Source organism: Papio anubis, chromosome 4 (genome assembly GCF_008728515.1).
Source record: "Papio anubis isolate 15944 chromosome 4, Panubis1.0, whole genome shotgun sequence".
Classification (NCBI taxonomy): domain Eukaryota; kingdom Metazoa; phylum Chordata; class Mammalia; order Primates; family Cercopithecidae; genus Papio; species Papio anubis.
Window position 1 is genome coordinate 68,375,890 of NC_044979.1, and position 22,755 is coordinate 68,398,644.

Consider the following 22,755-nt stretch of genomic DNA (forward strand, 5'->3'; position numbering starts at 1 on the left):
AAATTGATTTGTTGATTTGTATATTTTTACATTTCATAGTAAGAATAAGGATTAACATAGTAGCAATTAACAATATTTGTTGTTAGATAAACAGTACAGAATTCTCAATCATTTCTATAACTCAAAAATAAAAGTATAGTTCTGGAATCTAGAAGGCTAATAACAGAAACAGAGGTACCCCAAATTTTCAAACATGATTCCAAAAATGAGTCAAGTGTCAATTGCTGTGAGTAGATGAATCAATTTCCTCCTCTGCATTATACAAGTTTTATGTGCTGGTAATACCTAATATTAAATAAATATAATATGGAGTATTTATATTCAGTACTAACAGAGTATTAAAAAACCCTCTCTTTTTTCTTTTCCAATAGCAATTTTCTGTCTCTGACACAGTTGAACTATAGTTTATGTGTGTTCTTAAATCATGTAGGACAATTTCCAAAAGGTCTTTGCTTGTAAGACACGGCCTCACTCTAAGAACTAGGCTTCCAAGTACATAGGGTCTGAGGAAGTGAGTAGCAGGGTATGTAGCAATAAGGATTTCATAAACCTTTCTTCCTGTCTTCTGACCAATGGTATCCATTCTTTAATGCTCAGATCATCTGTTCTTTATAATTTCCAGAGAACTATTGATCTTTTTTTTCTGATAACATATAGAGCATAATTATATTTCTTGAAATTTTCTATTTTTAGAAGGATTTGAAGTATTTGTCAAAAATTGAATTCAGGTTGAGTCCACTATTCTCCCTGTAGCTATTTCTAATTCTGTGAGGTTCTTGTTCTTTGTGCTCAGAATATTCTCTCTTTGAAAGACTGATCTGTCTTCTTCAAATCCTTAGCTTAGATGTAGTTATCTGACCACTGTCTACCATGAGCATGTTTCCTTTAAAGAATGAAGCTAATGAAAGGTTTTGGCATTTGCTCTGAGTAACAGTCAGCTACAGTATTATTACCTCACAGGATAACTATGTAGTTTTCTCCATACTTGGGAAACATTTCTTATACTTAATATGGGAAATGAAAATAATTTCAACAGATACATATTTTAGACTGTTTAAAATCACTTTGTATGAGTTAAGAGGATAATCTTTAAATACACTTCCAATTCAGGATTAAGCCCTAAACTTCAAGAGGTTCATTTGATTTTGGCTGTTTCTCAGTTCATTCAATATCATTAGCTGTGCTTAGTGGCGGATTCTAAAGAAGAGGTCTTACTTGCATGTAAGTCAATTGTTTTAGAGAAAATATTAATTAAAATAAGTGGTGGGTGAATTTAAGTCAAGCAGGGCCATGCCTCTATTCTGAGTTTAAATCCCTGACTCATTTTTTTTTCTGTCTTCCTGGATACAATATAGAAATATGTATTTGATAAATATCTCCATCCAAAAAAATAGAATTCAAAATCACATTTGGAGCTTTGAACTAAATCTTTCACAGTAACAGATGCTCTTTCCTGAAACAAGCTCATCCCACCCAGTGTATTTAATAGAATCAGTTTTACAAGTGAGGGGCAGGTGGGTGGAGGAACATGCATCTCATAACCTGCCTCCCTTCATACTCATTCATATATTGCATCTTTTTCCCATTTGTGTTTTTATAGGCACACAGATTATTATAGTTGCATAGCCAGAGTGATACCGGCAAGGCCTGGGGCCCAGCTTTGCAGCACATTTTTGCAGTGACTGTGACAAACTTGGAAAAATAACCTGGTTGACAACTACATTTATCTGCTAAATGTGTCTTGGAGCAGAGAATAGCAACAATGGAGGAGATACTTTTACTCTTTCTGTCCAGAAAGTCACCTCTGCACTTAGGATAAAGAATAATACGGAGCCTTGTGGATGGAAAAGAATATATTATTTATTTATAGTACCTTTTTGGTTTTTCTTCTTTTTCCACAGAGACTGAAAGAATTAAAGCAAAGGGAATTTGCTCGGAATGTAGCTTCTAAGTCATGGAAAGATGAGAAGAAACAAGAAAAAGCACTTAAACGACTCCATCAGCTGGCTGAGTTAAGGCAGCAATCTGAATGGTAAGAATTAAAGGTGTCTGGAATGGTTCAAAACTCTCTTCAAAACCTATTGGGAAATTTTAAAGGCAAATCTACTGTAACAATGTAAACAAATAATAACTAACTAACAGATATGTCTGAAGGGCAAATATAGTTAAACATACATAAATTAATTACTTTTGGCCTTTGATATTTTTCTTTCCTAATATTGTTAATTTAATGTACCCTATAATGAAATGATCCCAGAATGATTCAAATACATTAGCATTTATTCTATCCAGTTGAATAAATGGATTAATATCACTTCTTAATATATGTTCTAAATTTTATAATAATACTTTTAAAAACCATAATTAACAATACATCTTAGGGGGTGGAAAATACGTCTTCTGAGCATTTCCCTGTACATACCTGAGTGGAGTATAAATAACACGATCATTGTCTGGCTGACAAACAAGATGTAATTAATGCAGTTAAGTTTACCACACAGTGCCATTTAAATTGATAATTATAATATAACAACATTTTTGTAGCTGAAAAATAGCAGTTTTACAAAAGCTTGGAACCACTGGATGTTTCAAAGTTGTTACCTGGAATGCAATTAAATTTGCAGATTGTGATTTGTGTGCATATGAATCATAATGTAAAACACTAATGTAGCTAATTAATGTGTTTGACAGCAACCTAGTGAATTGTGAAATTTATGCCTCTGTGCCAGAATTTAAACCCCTGTTGCTTAAATGGAAATAATATGTAATAAACAGGAGTGAGTAGCTCAATTAGTTACCACAAAATATTAGACTTAAAAGGTAATTTTAAGGAAACACTTATTTTTGTAGGACCAATTATGAGTAAAAATACAATTAATATTCAACTTGCATGTATTTATGTATTTGTAACTCTTAAAATAATCTAATTAATTTATGAAAATACATAAAAATCATATTAAAAATAAATGAGAAATTTAGTATGAAGACAAAATAAAGATACAACACGTAGTCAGAAGTAATGTTAATACAAAAATGCATGGTCTGGGGTCTTATACAACGCTAGAAGCAACATATACATTTGCTACTGAGCTTTCTACAGTCAACACAATGAGGGACTTACAATATGTTGTTCAAACATATTGTCATTCAGAACTCAGACAGTCCCTGCCAAAATAGGACTTAGAAGGAAATGTTCTATTGTTGTTAGGGCAGCAAGCAGGAAACAATCTAGGGAAAGAGTCAATTCCTGGAGTGATTAATGATGAGACACAGTAAATCAGATCGTAACAAATGGTACAAGTTCGACCATAGATAGACATCTTTAGATAGGTCCCTTAAGGCCACAACAGCAAATCTAAATAGTCTTAATAAATATAATTTTGGTTGTTTGTTATTATGAAAGTTGTCACACTTCTACATTTCTACTTACCCATTCTATATTTTCCTCTGGCGTAAATAACAAAAAATCAGAGGTGGCTTGCTGATGGCAGTGGTAATGGTGATGGTGATGATGATAATGATGGTGATGATGATGATGGTTTGTTTAGAAGTTCTAAGTTTGCCAGAGCTACCCATTAAGTTTCTTCCAAATAAAAAGGTCCACTCTATTAAGTTTCAGCTGTCCCTCTGTAAGCCTTATTCACTAAACAATCACAAAGCTAACCACTCCTTTTGGTGATTTGATAAAATAGGCAAGCTCTCTGGGTTCAGCTTTCTAGATATAGAGGATGAAACTAGGAAAATATTTTTTTATCTTCTACTACCCATCACCTGCCACCTAGCCAATTGCTCTCTCTGCTTAAATAGCCTCATGGTTGAAGGAAAGTCACTTAACAAATACTTTATTTTGGTAGGTGAATTGACAAGTGAAAGTTAAAAATAAAAGAAAAAGAAAAAATCATTGGCATTACTCTTCTCCCAGACAATCTTTCTTTGTCCTTTTTCCTCATAATGAGGGCTTCTGAATAGTATGATCCAGGTAACAAAATTCTTCCGTGACCCTTTGGGAGAAGAGAGGTGAATTTACTGGTAGTGCGTAAAATGATGGCCAAAAGAATAGTAATAGATCTTATAAAGGGTCGTCAAATTTGACCGTCTCTTAACTAGTTCCAGCCAACCTATTTCCTCAGCAATATCAGTTATTATATGGGGATGAGGGGATAGTCACTCTCTGTATGTGAACTTCTTATATATATAAGTTTAAGTACATCTTAATATTAAAATTTTTCCAAAATTTAAAAATTTTAGGGCCATTGATTCTGAGACTGTGAATTCTTTAAATGGTGTCATTTCTTAATGTTCCACATTATCTAGCTCTTATATTTATGAAGTTTTTCATATAAGAGCTGGAAAATGGAACATTAAAAAATGACACCATTTTAAAAAATCATGTTGTTTTGATATGTTTTTCTGTTTGGAAAGGATGCTTTTTGAACAGGAGAGAATAAAATTTTGCATTTGTTAAGCTGCAGAGTATTAGAATTTTTGGAGAACAATTTGAATGGATAATCAATCAATAAGAATTAAAAGCCAAACTCCACAGACATTTTATTAACCATTATTTTAATATAAGTAAGAAAATATTTTAAAAACTAAAGAAAGTTCCAAAGAAGTGAGGGAAACATTAAATGTGGAGAAAACTATAAAAATTGAAGCTTCATTGAGAATGCAAATGTGGTTTCCAGGGGCTGGCTGGTGGGAGAAATTTGAAGGTATTGTTCAAAGTTTATAAACTTTCAGATGTAAGATGAAAAGTTTTGAGGATCTAATGTAGAGCATGATTACCTTCGCTAATAATATTATATTGTTTACTTGAAATTTGCCAAGAGAGTGAATCTGGTGTCCTTATCTCACACAAAATGGTAACTACGTGTATGATAGATGTATAAATTAATTTGTATGCATACATCAAATGATCACATTGTGTACCTTGAATATATATAATTTTTATTTTCTAGTTATATCTGAATAAACCTAGAAAAAGTTAAAGCTATAATAATGTTATAATACATAGACTTGTATTAAAATAGTAGAATTTAAAACCCCACAAAGATAAAAACAGGGTTTTCCAAAATAATAAGAATAACTTTGATTTAAGAAAAAGCAAATTAAAGTTTATAAAGCAACAAGATAAAAAGTTTAAAGAATAAAAGTAAGAAGTATCAAAGATTAACAATAAGGACAAAATGTTAAAACTTGTGAAAAATCTATAATTATAAATGCAATTTAAATTGCAAAATGAGAACTAGAATGAAGGACAAGAAGCTAGAGAACAGTATATTACAAAAACAATAAGAGCAAAGAAATTTTAAAATATTTAAAGGAATGTAAAAGGAAGAAGCTTGCACATTAGAGAGCTAAATGGTAAAATAAAATAGCAGTACAGAAAAGAACATTTAGATTAGCGTAAAGCAAGAAAATGAATAAAATAGTGTCAGGATGATCAGCAAAATTATTATTAAGAAAAGGATATATATAATATATATAACATGATATAATAAATACTAAAATCACTGCATAATAATGGAATTGGGAAAGGAAGAACAATAGTATCCATACACTAGACTTGTGGAATAATTTCAACCTGTATGAGTTTCATACAGGTGATAATGTCAGATTGATTGAAGCTTCTGGAGAAGGCTAACTTAATCCAGAAGTATAGTTCCTACTTAATCCAAATGGTGGCTACAAATATGGGAAATAATCTCTTTGGTACCAAGGCAAAGTTGAATGCTGCAGCTGTTTCTGTATCACTTCCTTCTATCTGCAGGCTGGAGGCATTTTCAAAGACCAATAATGTTGTAATAAAGTCTCTACACTCCTTATTTCCTTTTGTGCTTGAAAGAAACATTCAGTAACTTATATGCCATCTTAGAATGCTCCTCACTATTCATTTTATTAAATATGCCTAATGAACATAAAAAGATGACTCAAAAAAAGGAGATTAATGTGATGAATAAGAAATTTCCATTATGAAAGAGTTACTGTAAGGAAGAGAATACAGCTTTTAAAAACTTCTAAATTTAGTTTTTTACAAGATTTAAAGGAACTTTGTAATTCTAAAATTACAACCATTCATGAAGAGGAGACATTCTAAAATGACTTTCATGAAAAATCATTAAATGACATGATTAAAATCATTAAATGACATGACATTCTAAAATCATTAAAAACTAAATAGTAGCTAAAATTATTGTTTGCAAGTTAAAATCCATACGGTCATAATTTATAAACAGATTGAGTATTGTAAAAAAATTGAGTCAGTAAAATAGAAATTAAATCAAAGAAATTCTGCCTGAACTATAGAAAAAGACTGAAGACAGAGTAAAGTACTGAGATAAATATCAATATCTAAAGGATATATTCAGGAGAACCAATGATTTTAAAACATAAATTCCAAAGGAAGCAATAATCAGATAAATCGAGGAAAAAAAAATGTATCTGAACTGAAGAAAGTTAAATTCAAAGTGCCCAAGAACTACTAGTAAAAATTCACCCAAATTAATCAACCTGTAACTATGTTCTGTTAAAATGTTATACATACATATATATACATATTAATATATATACTCTTTATGTAACAAATCTAATAAATTATATGTGTTTATATTTTTACACTTTATACAAAGGGAAAAGCATACAGGCACACAAGCAGATTCATCTCAAAGATAAATAAAGCGAGGTTAATTCAGTATGTCTGTAATATTATACATCTAGAGACAATGAAGCAAAGTACATGAAATTTGTACTTTGTGACTCTTGAATTCTATGCTGATTTGCCAAAGAATGGGTAAAAGAAACCAACAGGAATTTGTTAGACAAGGACTCAGAAAGCACTACTCTACATTAGAATTTGAGCAACATATGGAAGAGATATCAGTTGGCTTAGAATTTCATATTCAAGCAACAAATGACTAGAGGAAAGTAAAATAAAAATCAAAATTAGAAATAAGCAAACAAACACATCCAAGCATATGGAACAAGAAAAAGGAAAATAATGCCAGTTCAAAGCAAACAATAAGAAAAATGATGTGATTTGTATTGTCTTCTTTCCAGTGAAGCCTTTTTATAGTAGAGGTTATATAGATAGACTGTTAAAGAGCATATAATTTTAATCTAAAGAATTTTATCTCTTATATATGTTGGTATTTTCAGTCTTCTGTATGAATTGCTAATGAAGCTCAGTAGAACAAATAACCTTTTAAGACCTTCAAAACATAAAACATATAATACAGAAATTGTAGAAAAAATATTTTGGTGAGTAAGAAGCAAAGGAAAAGATTTCAAAATCATTGAAGACATTTAGATAGATTGTACATATCTCTTATTTTATTATGCATTTATTATAATTAGTCAAATTACTGACAAGTCATAAAGAAAGAACTTATCACTGTGTTTCAAAGGTAAGTGAATATGAGGGAATTTTAAAACCAAGGAACTAAACATTATAAAATGTTAGAACTAATACATAAAAGCAAATTTAAAAAATATTTTTATATTTTTAAAGTGACTTTTAATTCTATTTAATTTCTTATTTAATGTGAATGCACTGATCGGAAAACTATTAGTGAAATAATGTTAAATCTGTATTCCTAAGATTGATAGATTCTGTAGGACATATATTGTGATGTAAATGCTTTAGAAGCACTAGCATAAGATATTCACTTGCTATTGCTTTTTGGTAATTGCAAAATACTACATGTAAACAATTCATTTTAGAAATAGCCACTGTAAAATTTATGCTAAGCTATATAAGCACAACAAAAGGTTGTATTTTAGAAGATGTAGCTCATAAATTGTAAAATAACTCATCTTAGAAACACTATGAAATGTTCATATGTAGATACGATTCCAAAGCTAGTATCTTAATCATTTAAATATTTATTGTATTTACAGTGTTTCTGGAAATGGACCAGCATACAAAGCCCCCAAGGTAGCCATAGAAAAGCAACTCCAGCAAGGAATTTTCCCCGTTAAGAATGGCAGAAAGGTATCATGCATGAAGAGTGCTCTTCTCCTTAAAGGAAAAAATCTCCCCAGAATCATTTCCGATAAACAGCGGTCCACCGTGCCAAATCGACACCAATTACAATCAGACAGGCGTTGTTTGTTTGGAAATCGGGTACCTCAAACATCTTCAGATCTCAGCAATGCAAATCACAGAACAGGAGTATCATTTTCTTTTTCCAAAAAAGTGCACCTAAAATTAGAATCTTCAGCATCAGTTTTCAGTGAGAACACAGAAGAAACTCACGATTGTAACAAGTCACCCATTTATAAAACAAAACAAATTGCAGATAAATGCAAGTGCTGCAGGTTTGCAAATAAAGATACACACCTTACCAAGGAAAAAGAAGTAAACATCTCACCAAGCCATCTGGAAAGTGTTTTACACAATACCATCTCCATAAACTCTAAAATTTTGCAAGACAATAACAACTCTATTGATGAGACACTAGAAGATTCAATTGGCATTCATGCTTCATTCTCTAAATCTAACATTCATCTTTCAGATGTAGATTTTACTCCTTCCAGCAGAGAAAAAGAAACTAGAAATACATTGAAGAACACTTTAGAAAACTGTGTGAATCACCCATGCCAAGCAAATGCTTCCTTCAGCCCACCAAACATTTACAACCATAGTGATGCCAGGATATTTGAATGCCTGGATGAGTTTTCATCAGCAGAGCCAAGTGAACAAAAGAGTACAGTGCATCTGAATCCAAATTCCAGAATAGAGAACAGAGAAAAATCTTTAGATAAAACAGAAAGAGTTAGCAAAAATGTTCAAAGACTTGTAAGAGAAGCATGTACCCATAATGTGGCATCTAAACCACTACCTTTTCTCCACGTTCAAAGCAAGGATGGCCACACCACTCTTCAATGGCCTACGGAACTTCTGCTCTTTACAAAAACAGAACCCTGTATCTCTTATGGCTGCAACCCACTATATTTTGATTTTAAGCTTTCTCGGAACACAAAGGAAGACCACAATCCAGAGGACTTAAAAACAGAATTGTGTAAGAAGTCCTTGGAAGTGAAGACTAAAAGAGAGAGCCAAGTCTCAGGTGTAATCGAAGACCAACAAAAATTGATCCAAGAAGATAATCAATATCTGAAACCAAAGATGATGATAGCTAATCCGGATTGGGAAAAATTCCAGAGGAAATATAATTTGGACTACAGTGATTCTGAGCCAAATAAGAGTGAATATGCTTTTAGTGCAAATGATTTGGAAATGAAAAATCCTGAAGTGCCTCTTTACCTCAATACATCTCTAAAGGATTATACTGGAAAGAATAATAGTGAGAACGAACTTAAGGAAGCTTCAAGGGCCCATTGGCAAGGCAGCAGAAAGGTAGTTCTAAATGATACAGATGAGGACCTATCTTGTCCTTCCTACATCTCTAGGACTAAAAAGAATATATTGATTCCCTGCAATCCTCATTTGGAATTTGAAGATGAAAGACAATTGAACTGCAAGTCCAGTTGTTATACAGTAGGGGGTAACAGTGACCATGGGAAAGACTTCAGTGTAATTTTAAAGAGTAACCACATCAGCATGACCAACAAGGTTTCTGGATGTGGAGACCGAAGATACAAGAGATGCTCTCCAAAGTCATCTTTGAGTAGATATTCTTGCTCTTCGGACACATCCCCTAGCAGCATGTCTAGCTTGAGAAGTACTTGTTCAAGTCATAGATTCAATGGTAATAGCAGAGGTAATTTTCTCTGCTTCTATAAAAGAGAACACCACTCAGTTGAAAGGCACAAACGGAAATGTCTGAAGCACAACTGCCTCTACTTGTCTGATGAAATAGCAAAGAGCAGTCAAATGCAGTCTGAACCACAGAAAGAGAGGAACTGCAAATTGTGGGAATCATTTAAAAATGAAAAATACTCAAAACGTAGATATTGTCACTGTAGAGAAAGACAAAAACTGGGCAAAAATCAACAACAATTTTCAGGGCTAAAATCTACGAGAATCATCTGTTGTGATTCTAACTCACAGATTTCCTGTACTGGAAGCAGTAAAAAACCACCTAATTGCCAGGGAACTCAGTACGATAGATTGGACTCTTACTCAAGGGAGAAAATTTATTACTTGAATAAAGGCAAGAGAAATCAAGAGTCTTTGGGCAGCCCTCACATTTGTGATCTGGGAAAAGTCAGGCCCATGAAGTATAACTCCGGGAACATCAGCTGCCTTCTAAAGAACTGTTCCAGTGGCCCTTCAGAAACTACAGAATCGAACATTACAGAAGGAGAGAGGAGCCCTCTGACGGCAAAAAGCCTTTTAGAAAGAGTACAAGCCAAGAAATGTCAAGAACAATCAAGTAATGTTGAGGTCTCTTCAAACAGTTGTAAAAATGAATTAGAGGCTCCTTCGCAAGTCCCATGCACAATTCAACTTGTACCATCAGGCTGTAACAGACAAGCATTGCCTTTGTCTGAAAAAATACAGTATGCAAGTGAGAGCAGAAATGATCAAGACAGTGCAATTCCAAGGACTACGGAGAAAGACAAAAGCAAAAGCTCACAGACAAATAATTTTACAATTTTAGCAGACACTGATTGTGATAACCATCTTTCTAAAGGTATAATTCACCTAGTAACAGAGTCTCAGTCACTAAACATAAAAATGAATCCAACAACAAAAGAACAATCAAAACCTTTAATTAGTGAAATCCAACCTTTTATTCAATGCTGTGACCCAGTACCAAATGAATTCCCTGGTGCTTTTCCATCTAATAGATATACTGGTGTTACTGATTCAACAGAGACCAAAGAAGACCAAATAAATCTAGACTTACAGGATGCAAGCATGCATATAAATCATGTAGAGGGAAATATAAACTCTTACTATGACAGAACTATGCAGAAGCCTGACAAAGTCAAAGACGAATTAGACGTGTGTCATAAATCTCTCTCTCCCCCTTTAATTCAACAACCCATAACATTTTCTCCTGACGAAATAGATAAATATAAGATCCTACAGCTACAAGCCCAGCAGCATATGCAGAAGCAACTCCTGTCAAAGCATCTTCGAGTTTTGCCTGCTGCAGGGCCTACTGCCTTCTCTCCGGCTTCAACCGTACAGACAGTTCCAGTTCACCAGCACACTTCTATCACTACCATCCACCACACGTTCCTGCAGCATTTTGCTGTTTCTGCTTCCTTAAGTTCTCATAACAGTCACCTCCCTATTGCTCATCTACATCCTCTTTCACAGGCACATTTCACTCCTATTTCATTTTCGACTCTGACTCCAACCATTATACCTGCACACCCCACTTTCTTAGCAGGTCATCCCCTGCATTTAGTAGCTGCTACCCCCTTCCACCCATCTCACATAACACTTCAGCCCCTGCCCCCTACAGCATTTATTCCTACATTGTTTGGCCCTCACTTAAATCCAGCCACAACTTCTATCATCCACTTGAATCCTTTAATCCAACCAGTATTCCAAGGTCAAGATTTTTGCCATCATTCTTGCTCTAGCCAGATGCAACAGTTAAATGAAGTGAAAGAGGCCTTAAATGTGTCCACACACTTGAACTAATAAGTGTTAAAGCCCCTCTTGTGGATAATTTTTTTAGTTGTCACTACCTATACAATAATATATTTAAAGAAGTCTATCTATTGTAAGATTTAAAATATTGCTGCCAATTCAAAATGTGACCAATATATAAATATGAACTGAATTGCTAATATTAAAACAAAGAGCATTTTAATAATTTTTTAGCTTGCCAAAATAATAGGCAATTTAAATAATTTTATGAAAATGTAGAGGGAAGAGGGAAAGGGTTAAAGATTTGTTTTGGATGGGTTCTCACATGTTATAAAATGCAACAGAAAACATTCAAGCAGAGCATTAAAATTAAAAAGAAAAATCAGATGAAATGTGGTGCCCTGTGTTCTAAGTATTTGTTGCGCGAATGAATGAGTGTTGATTTGGCTTATTTGTTAGATAATAAAAGGTCAGTGAAATGAAGTAATTATTTAAAGTAATTTCTATCGTTAACTATTGACTAAGTTTTAAATTAATGTAGTCTGTTACTGTATTTTCATAGGAAATAAGAACAAGACATTTTCTGATTAATTTAGGTTGAAAATTACGCTTTAATGAAAAACAATCTTTATAGATTATACTTTTGAGTTTCTGTGAAAAATAAACTATCTTCATTTCACACAAATCTATGTCAAGGTAATTTTGTAAGTGTAAGAATCAGCAAAATCTAAAACTAAGAATGTTTAACTTTTGTATAAAAAACATATACAAGCTATCATTAGTGTTTGATGATGCAAACTCAAAAATAAATTGTGCTCAGAATAATCTTTTAAATATATTGGTCAATCTGTCAAATATTACAGGAACTAAAATGTTTATTATTCTTCTACTCAAAAATTTTACTATGTTCAGCCAATACATGTGTAAGGATAGAGGTAAAGGTTTGAAAATGTCAGTGTTTTTACATGTTTATTGAGGATATCTTATTAAATATCTGGTGTGTTTTATTCACTTGTACTAGATATTTATGAAACATGAATGATGAGGAATAAAATCACCATCCATGTAATTTTGCAAATAATTTCAAACATTCATTCAAAATGGTTTTCGGCCCCCAAAATTTGTATTTCATACATCTATATTGGTGCATAATCCTACAGTTAGGTTTATTATTTTATGTTCTTAAGCATGAGTTTCAGAGAAAATCAAACTAAACAGAAATGGAGGTAATCATTTATCTAATGCTGTCTATACAAAGATGCAAACTCCTCTACTTCTTCAGCCTTGGCTTCAAAAGGAAGATAGCTATATTTACTTAAGGCCTGTTGTGATTCAGGTAGAGGTACCCTAACCACTTGTTTGCATTATCTTCTTTAATTTTCACAACTGTATTTTGAAATCAGTATTATCATTCCTCATTACAGGTAAGGAAAATGAAGTAGAAAGGTTAAATACTAAATACCTGGTAAACAGTAGGAAAGGACATCATTGATTCAGGAGAGACAGGTGAGAGAGAAAGAGAAAAAAATGGTGGAGGGAAGAAAAATAATAAAAGGAGATAAAGTAAATTTGAAGTTTTAACAGAAAGAAAAACTGCAGTTTCCAAGATATCACCAGAAACTTGTGAAAAGAGTGTTCTGACTGGTATATAACAGTGACAAATCTAATTTATTTAAAATGAATGGAGAAATGAAGAAAAACCATCAAATAGCAAGGAGCTATACTTGCATGGAATTCCATAAAAATGATTATAAAAGACCATTGATGAACATTGAGTAAATCCAAAAAGAAGTGAGACAAATGAAATATTTCTTATAAAATGGATGACAAATGGTCTAGCAGGCTTTTTTTTTTTTTTTTTTTTTTTTTTTTTTTTTTTAAGTAATGTGGATAATTATTTCCTAAAGCAAATTACGAAGCTGATGCAGAGCCAAGATAGAGTAATCATGGGAACTCACTAGAAGTCCTATTATAGACACTGACCGCCTGATTGATTTTTATAATTGCCTTGGTGACAATTTAAACTCTCATAAGGTTAGACCTGAGCACCTCTACTGAGAACTTAATTTTGACTAACAAAGACAGATTGATATGAATGGATGGCATGGAAGTGACTATTCCATCTTGTATTAACAGTGATGAAGTGTTCACTGGGCAAACTAATTTGGACTATGTGGAAAGCAACCGTCTCCCTTTAAATAAAAGATAATTTGTACTCCAAGGTGAGAAATTGGAAAACTTGTGGCATCACATGAGGAAATATGCAATTATGCAGCTTACTTCCTTCCAAATCAGTAACTATAGGCTGAAACATTGTTTTATTTTCCATTTTACCTTAAGATAAACACACTCTGGAAAAAAGAAAAATAAACAGAATTGAAAATATATATTGAACCCTAAAATAGTTCAATTATAAAAAAAATTGTCACTGTGATGGATTTTTTTTTAGCAGTGTTTCCCTCCATTTACATAATTATTTGACAGGTGACTTTTAGCATTAAATTTATTTTATGACTATTGCCTGACATTTACAGGTTAATTCTCTTCATGGGATTACTGTTTCACAAGTGGCTCATGGAGGCAGTTTTGTAAAAAATCTGTCTTAAACTCTAAATGCTTAAGAAAGACTGTGAAATCTTTACAGACATGCATGCACAAACACACATTTATCTATCTATATGTCTTTCTTACAGATTATGAACCAGTCTAGCATCAGATAGTATCATTGGATTCGAGGTAAACAAAATAAATACTTTGTATGAAGAACTGAAAATGTGGGAAAGTTCATCTTAATAATCCCCTGCCAAATTCAGCAAGAAAAAAATACAATGGGCCTATAAAAATGCAAAGGTAAACTTAAGGTTTATCTTTAAGACGTTATAAATATTGGAAGTGATTAGATTATAGAGAATGATTTAGAAAGTCTCCAATTCCCAAAGTTTTTGCTTAGGTAGACATTTTACAAAATCCCTTGAAATTTGTTTCACTTCCCAAAAATGGATTTAAACAGTGACTCCTTTTCTTTAGTTTCTGCCAGGACTTAATGGAATCTCTCTGTTATCTCTAAATGGAAATATACTTAAAGAAACTAATTCTGTAAAATGTTTCTGTTAAATGAAACACTTAACCAGTACAATTACTCAGGATTCTATTGCTGAATCTGACTATCTCCTTAATGCATGAAGTTATTACTTACATAGCTCCAAATGCTGGCAGCAGCACAGCTTTCTGAATTTTACCACCATACTTTTAAGCATTTCAAATCATTTGAAATGTACTTCAAATGATTTGAAACAATAATTGGAGATATGGAGATGGCTCTACCCATTAGGATACTGCTTGGTATTCAAGTATTCTACATGTGTATGAATGAAACGTCCAGATCCCCCCGTCCACCCCAGGATATGTGGATAGTTAACTCCTTAGTGGTGAAATAATACTGCTGCTCATCTCAAATCAGTAGCACATTTCTTAATCATCCCTAAAAAGTTCTCCACATTTTCAGAGTTTCTGAGTTTTCAGAAACATAATTAACGTTCTGAAAAAAATAAATGTAAATATCAGATCTAGTTTTGTAAAAACACAATTTAAAGGATTCAAATCTTACACATCAATGTATGCAGATAAGATAGTTAGGGGCAAAATGAACCTAGTGCTTATCTCTGGCCCAGCAAAGCTCATGAAAAGGTTTAGTTTTGATTCTTTAAATTAGATGAAATTCTGAAGGAAAATGTGCTCTCATTGGCAAATAGAAACATTATTAAAAAGCATGTGAGTGACTAGTTCCACACAATAATAGTCAGGAAAACAGATAGTTGCCCTTTGTGTTTCAGACTGAAACCACTTCACTAAGATGAGAATTTCCTACTAAAATACAAGTTCTCCTGTCAATAAGCCTGAGTCTGGAGGATTTTCCAAGGTTATCATTTCATTCCAGCAAAAATATTATCCACTTCTATTAGGTAGACATTGAAGGTGATTGTTGTATTTTTGGATTAAGCTATATTAAAATGGAAGCAGCAGCTGAATGGGTTAGGTTTAGAATAAGCCAATATTAGAAAGATAAGCCAAAGGGTCATTTTCATTCTGTGGAGCTATATATAGGAGGGAGAGCTCCCAATCCACTTTTTAAATTCTTTTCTCAAAGTCACTTCCTCTTTTTGCAACCCCCCATTTTTCTTAATTAGCAAGAGTAAGAATATCTTGTGAGAAACATTAAAATAAAATCAGGCAAATTGGAAAACTTAAAATATGTATGAGTGCACATGTGAGTGTGAATCTGTGTTTTAAATAAATATACTCTTTAGTCTTTAATTGTAGATCTTGATCTTTGTTGAAAATAGTGTTTTCAAAAACATATTCACATATTGAAACAATAACTTCAAGAAGTTTCTTATCCCCAAGCAAAATTGTTAGTTCCTTCCATATGTGAGATAAAATAGTTGACAATGTAAATTAGTTGTGTAGCTGTTTAAAGCAAATTCCCATCTTACTTAATTCTATTTAAAGTACTTAATTTGTAATTAAACTTGGTGATCCTCTGGCAATATGACACATAAACCAATAATTTTGTGTTGCATTTTCTGTATAAATTGTCTTTTTAAACTATACTGTGGCTAAGTAAATTGCACTATTGTACATGCAAAGCAGCTTTTTTTAGGTTATTCAATAAATTACTTGGACTGTAGTTCAATGCAATAATATTTTTTTCAATAAAAAGCTTAATGATATAGGAGTGTTAGTCATGTATTTCTAACAAAAAGCATACCAAAATATAAGAACAAAATCAAATGCAAGATGGTGTGGAAATATTCTGTATTTTACACTGCTGAATTAAAATGCATTTATCATTTTATTTATTACTGTATGTATTTATATATTTAAAGGCTGGGATTTCTTAGACTATTTCTTAAAATTTTAGTGTTATTAAACTAAGCTGTTTCCTCAAACTGAAAATAAATATAACTTTAAAAATTCTATAGATGTATTCTTTGTTGAAACCTATCATATATATAAATACTATAAAATCTGTTTCTTTTTATTTGCTTTTAAAAATGTGAATTAATGCTTTGCAATGTTCTAACAAAGCTTCACAAATAGTCTCAGGAATGTGTTCTCTAACTGGTAGTATAATATAATATGGTAGCATTCTACACATTTCTTATAACTTTCATGTGAACTCTAGAGATACTTTAATTAAAAGAAACCCCAATAAGCTGTTAGTCTCAATAGGACTCAACTCACTAGGAAATCTCTTTAATCAAGCATGACCAATGTCGTGGGAAAATGTCATTTCATACAACTCCCACTTATCTTTACTTTCTTAATCATTGCACCCCATGTTTAATAAACCCTCATCTGCTGGATGCTACTCTGATATTTGTGCAAAATATCAGAACAGGCGTTGTTAGAAATAAGCACTAGATACTCTCTTGTTCTTGAATTATATCTATCCTTATCCTTCCCCATACCCTTCAAATAAGCTTTAACCAAATGTTAATCTTCTTACTTTTGTGTTTTAATTGAATGAGCTGTCACTACATGTGCATTTTAATGGAGCAGAACTTTGCAATGCACCCTAAACTAGTGGTAGAATTTGAGTTTTCAGTAGATAAATGTTTCAGATGCCAGTTACCTGCCTCCCTACACTTCCAGCCTAGATTCCCTACTTTTATGCTAGATCATTTATCAGAATTCTGCTTTGTAATAAAAAAGTATCTTTTCACACAATATGTACACATCCACACACAACTACATGCACACATGTGCCTACCTACATTGTTGGTGGAGTCATGATAGAAACTCTCTTTTCTTAATCAAATTGTCACCATTTATTGAGTACCTAATATGAGCCAAATACTGTGTATGTCCTCCCCACTAGCTATATTCCTGGATTCCCCCGAGGAGGAAATTAAGTTTCTCCTGAAAATGAAAGTAGATGGTATTAGTAATTACACTGAGACACAGGAGCAAATGGTAATCTATGGTCTCTATACTCAGAGCCTACTCTTCATAATGTTTGAGCCTTCTGCCTTTGTTCACTCTCTGTGTCATTTTCTTGGTCCATCATAAAAATTTTTGTACCAATAGAAAATGACTGTCACATACTCTTTTTTTTTTTTTTTTTTTAAGAGACAGGACCTCACTCTGTCACCTAAGCTGGAGTGCAGTGGCACCATCATAGTTCACTGCAGCCTCAAATTCCTGGGCTCAAGCAATCCTCCTGCCTCATTCTGCAGAGTAACTGGGCCTACAGGCACATGCCACCACACTCTGGCTAATTTTTTAAAATTTTTTGTTGAGACAGGGGTCTCACTGTGTTGCTCAGGCTGGCTGCAAACTCCTGGCCTAAATTACCCTCTGAGCTCTTCATCCGACAGTGCTGGGATTACAGGTGTGAGCCACTGTGCCCAACCCATCACATACTCTTGAGGTTGTTTTCTTTTACTACATTTACTGGTAGATTTGAGTCATTTCCCAAATGTCAATTTATTAATACTTTGAATTCTAGGGAGAAAGTCTAGCAGAACTTTCTGAAGGTGCTTAGCAATAAATAAATAAATGAAAACCACTCAGCAGACTGGCACACTCAAGAGAATACTATACTTTATAAAGAATCATCAGTCAGGCCAGGCGCGGTGGCTCACGCCTGTAATCCCAGCACTTTGGGAGGCTGAGGTGGGCGGATCACAAGGTCAGGAGATCAAGACCACGGTGAAACCCCGTCTCTACTAAAAATACAAAAAAAATTATCCGGGCGCGGTGGCGGGCGCCTGTAGTCCCAGCTACTCAGGAGGCTGAGGCAGGAGAATGGTGTGAACCTGGGAGGCGGAGCTTGCAGTGAGCCAAGATCGCGCCACTGCACTCCAGCCTGGGCGACAGAGCGAGACTCCGTCTCAAAAAAAAAAAAAAAAAAAAAAAAAAGAATCATCAGTCAAACACCTTACAAGTTAAACATTTTCTTTATATTGTTTATCAGAGAGATATTTCAAAGACACAGGATTTCAGTTATTTGGGATATAGCATGACATGTTCAGAAGAGGAAGCAAACTCTGATATCTCTTCATGGAATTGCTTCATTCATTATCAGGACATTTTAACAGATGCTTTTGTCTTTTGTTATATTTTATTCATAGTTTGTGGTCAAAAATATTTCTTCCATATTTCCAAGACTTAAAGAGAGTAAAGAAAATATATTCTAAAAATAGACAATTACGAAATAACTGGGATGTAACTCTCTGTTCTTTAAACCCCTAACTCCCCCAATAGTGTTTCGGGAAATTGTATTATTCTGTTTCACACTGCTATAAAGAACTACCTGAGACCAGGTCATTTACAAAGAAAAGATGCTTACAGATATATACAGTTCCACAGGCTGTACTGGAAGCATGGCTTGGGAAACCTCAGGAAAATTACAGTCATGGTGGAAGGGTGAAGGGGAAGCAAGCATGTCTGCCACATGGTGGAAGGAGAGAGAGCAAAATGGGAAGTACTACACACTTTTAAATAACCAGAACTCATGATAACTCACCATGATGAGAACAACAAGGGGGAAATCCATCCCCCATGATTCAATCACCTTTCACCAGGTCCCTCACCCAACACTGGGAATTACAACCTCACATGAGATTTGGGTGAGATCACAGATGCAAACCATATCATTCTGTCCTGGCCCCTTCCAAATCTCATACATTTCTCACATTTTAGAATACAATCTTGCCTTCCCAACAGTCCTGCAAAGTCTTAACTCATTTCAGCATTAACTCAAAAGTCAGTCCAAAGTCTCGTCGGAGACAAGGCAAGTCCCTCCCACCTATGAGCCTGAAAAATCAAAAACAAGTTAGTTACTTCCACTATACAATGGAAGTATAGGCATTGGGTAAGTAACCTCATTCCAAAGGGGAGAAATTGGCCAATATAAAGGGGTTACAGGCCCCATTCAAATCCAAAACACAGCAGGGCAGTCATTAAATCTTAAAGCTTTGAAATAATCTTCCTTGACTCCTTGTCTTACATTCAGGCTACACTGACATGAGGAGTGGGTTCCTGAGACTGTGGGTAGCTCTGCCCCTGTGGTTGCTTTCACAGTCTGGCATTGAGTGCCTGCAGCTTTTCCAGGTACACAGTGCAAGCTGTAGTTGGATCTACATTTCTGGGATCTGGACGATGGTGGCCCTCTTCTCACAGTTTAATAAGGCAGTGCCCTAATGGTGACTCTTTGTGGGAACTCCAATCCCACATTTCCCCTTCACACTGCCCTAGTAGTGGTTCTCCATGAGGGCTCCATCCCTGCAGCAAACTTCTGCATGGACATCCAGGCATTTCCATACATCTTTTGAAACCTAGGTGGAGGATCCCAAACCTCAATATTTGCCTTCTAGCTACCCGCAGCCCCAATGCCATGTGGATGCCACCAAGGCTTGGGACTTGCACACTCTGAAGCAATGGCCCAATCTGCACCTTGACCCCTTTTAGCCATAGCTGAAGCTGGAATGGTTGGAATGCCAGGTTCCATGTCCTGAGGCTGCACAGAGCAATGGTGCCCTGGGCCTGCCCCCTGAAACCATTTTTTCCCTTCTAAGTCTCCAGGGGCTGCCACAAAGGTCTCTGAAATGCCCTGGAGGCATTTTCCCCACTGTCTTGACTATTAACATTAGGCTCTTCTTCACTCATGCAATTTTATGCAGCCTAGTATTTCTCCCCAGTATATGGGTTTTCTTTTTTACTGCATGGTCAGGCTGCAAATTTTCCAAACATTTATGCTCTGTTTCTGTTTCAAACGTAAGTTTCAATTTCAGGTCATTTCTTTCCTTATGCAAATAAACATAGAATTTTAGAAGCAGCCAGGCCACATCTTGAACATTTTGTTGCTTAGAAATTTCTTCTGCCAGATACCCTAAATCATTACTCTCAAAGTGACCTTTACTCCAGTTCTCAATAAGTTCACAATCTCCATCTAAGACCTCCTTATTCTAGACCTCATTCCAGACTATCTGCATTTTGGTCAAACCACTCAACAAGTCTCTAGAAAATTCCAAACTTTCCCTCATATTCCTGTCTTTTTCTGAGCCCTCCAAACTGTTCCAACCTCTGCCCACTACCCAATTCCAAAGTCACTTCCATATTTTTGGTATTTTAGAGCAATGCCCCACTTCTCTGGTACAAAATTTTTGTATTAGTTCTTTCTCACATGCTATTAAAAAACTACCTGATACTAGGTAATTTATAAATAAAAGAGGTTTAATAGACTCACAGTTCCACAGGCTGTACAGCAGGCATGGCTCGAGAGGCCTCAGGAAACTTATAATTGTAGCAGAAGGGTGAAGGGGAAGCAAGATCATCTTTACATGGTAGCAGGGGAGACAGTGTGCAAAGAAGAACTGCTACTCACTTTTAAACAACCAGATCTCATGAGAACCCACTCACTATCATGAGAACAGAAAGGGGGGAAATATGCCCCCATAATCCAATGACCTCTTACCAGGTCCCTCAGCCAACACTGGGTATTACAATTTGACAGGAGATTTGGGTGGGGACAGAGAACCAAACCATATTAAAGATTTTTCAATGTTGACTAAAATAAAGATAAAATTAAATGATCCGTGAAAATGTGATGAATCTAGTTAACTTGAATATTTTTTCTTCTGGACATTTGTCCTTATCTGTATGTGATAACAATGACTACCAATTCTCAATTTAGCACAAGGAGCATATATCATTAAGGTAAAGCTAAAATTTCCTTTAGTTTGCCTAATTATAATATCGATATAAATATACAAATAATTTTAGAATTATACAAATTTCATAGTGACAATCAACTTCCATCGTTCCAATCCAAAGTCAATAATGTTTGCAGAACTGAAGCTTTCATATGCTAAATAGAACGTTTGGCATACTTCAGTTTCAGGAAATGGGTTCGTATACATTGCATTTAAAGTACTTAGAACATGAAATGAATACATTTATCATTGCAATCAACCAGGACTTTTATGAGAAAGGTTCATTTCAGACCCCATCATACACTATTTATTCTCAAGAAAATTTATCAGTCTTCCTAATTTGAAGCAATTTATTCATTTGACTCTAGTATTCTGTGTACTTTGATTTTCCTCAAGTCTGACTGATTCCTTTTTTGCAGACTTTTTTCCTCCAGAGCTTCTTTATGCTACCAGACTCTAAAAGTGGAGTGACCCAGGATTTTACTCTTAGAAATTTTCTTACTTCTGTTGTACACATTGTATGATTTTATTCAGCATCAAGCATTTAAGAACCATTTACACACTGATAATTCTCAACTTTATATCTTCAGGTATGATTTTCCCTTGAACTCTACACTGTATTCAACAGCTTAGTCAAAACTTGCATAGAATGTCTGTTAGTCATCAGAAAGTTAATGTCCTAAAAGGAAGTCTTGGTTTGCTTCCACAAATCCACATCTTCCCCAGTACTCTGTATCTCAATAAAGAGCTCTATCAGTCCCCCAGTTTCTCAAGCTAAATTATTGAGCATCCTCTTTGATTACTTTCTCATATCTCCCTTTCTTATCACCAATTAACCATCATGTTCTACGAGTTCTACCTTCACAATATATCCCCAAACAGACCTCTTCTCATCTCTGTTGCTACCATCATAGTACATTCCGTCATCTTCTCTTACCTGAATACAGAAGTAAACTCCTAACTGGCATTGCTGCATTTCATGTACTTACAGACTAATCTATAGAGAGGAGACAGAGTGCTATCCTAAATATAGAAATCTCGAATAGTTTCCAGCTATTTTTAGAACAAAAATCAATGTTCTTTCAATAACCTTTAAGAGTCAGTTTCATCTGGCTTCTGACAATCTCTATAACTTTATCGTCTTCATTCTTTCTTGCTCACTCCAATTTTGCTGCTTCTCAAACAAATCAAGCATCTGCCATACAAAGCCTTTGCATTTGCCATTTTCTCTGATTAGAATGCTCTTTCCTAGGTATTCTGATGATTCCTTTTCTCTTTCACTCAAGTGTTTTTCAAATGCCTACTCCTCAGGGAGGTCACACTTAACCACTGAATCTAGAAGATACCTACTTAAATATGGAAGGTTATACAATTAACCTTGAATTATTTTATAAAAAATTAATAATCTACTATTAGTGTATACTATATTATACACACTAATATTTATAGTTGCATTTGCATTATATATTTCTGAAGTCCATCTTAGAAATAAACATTTTGTGAGGAGGGAATTTGTGAGAGGAG

General features: G+C 34.2%; 1 protein-coding gene across 1 annotated transcript in view; it reads left to right on the plus strand.

The window, feature by feature from the left end:
- Positions 1-13,378, plus strand: part of ZNF804B (zinc finger protein 804B) — a 568,262-nt gene extending 554,884 nt beyond the window's left edge. The window contains exons 3-4 of the mRNA XM_003896356.5: positions 1,902-2,032; positions 7,897-13,378. Coding sequence (XP_003896405.3) covers positions 1,902-2,032; positions 7,897-11,563 — 3,798 coding nt within the window. The 3' untranslated portion in view covers positions 11,564-13,378. The remainder of the gene's footprint in view (positions 1-1,901; positions 2,033-7,896) is intronic.
- The last annotated feature ends 9,377 nt before the right edge of the window (positions 13,379-22,755 follow it).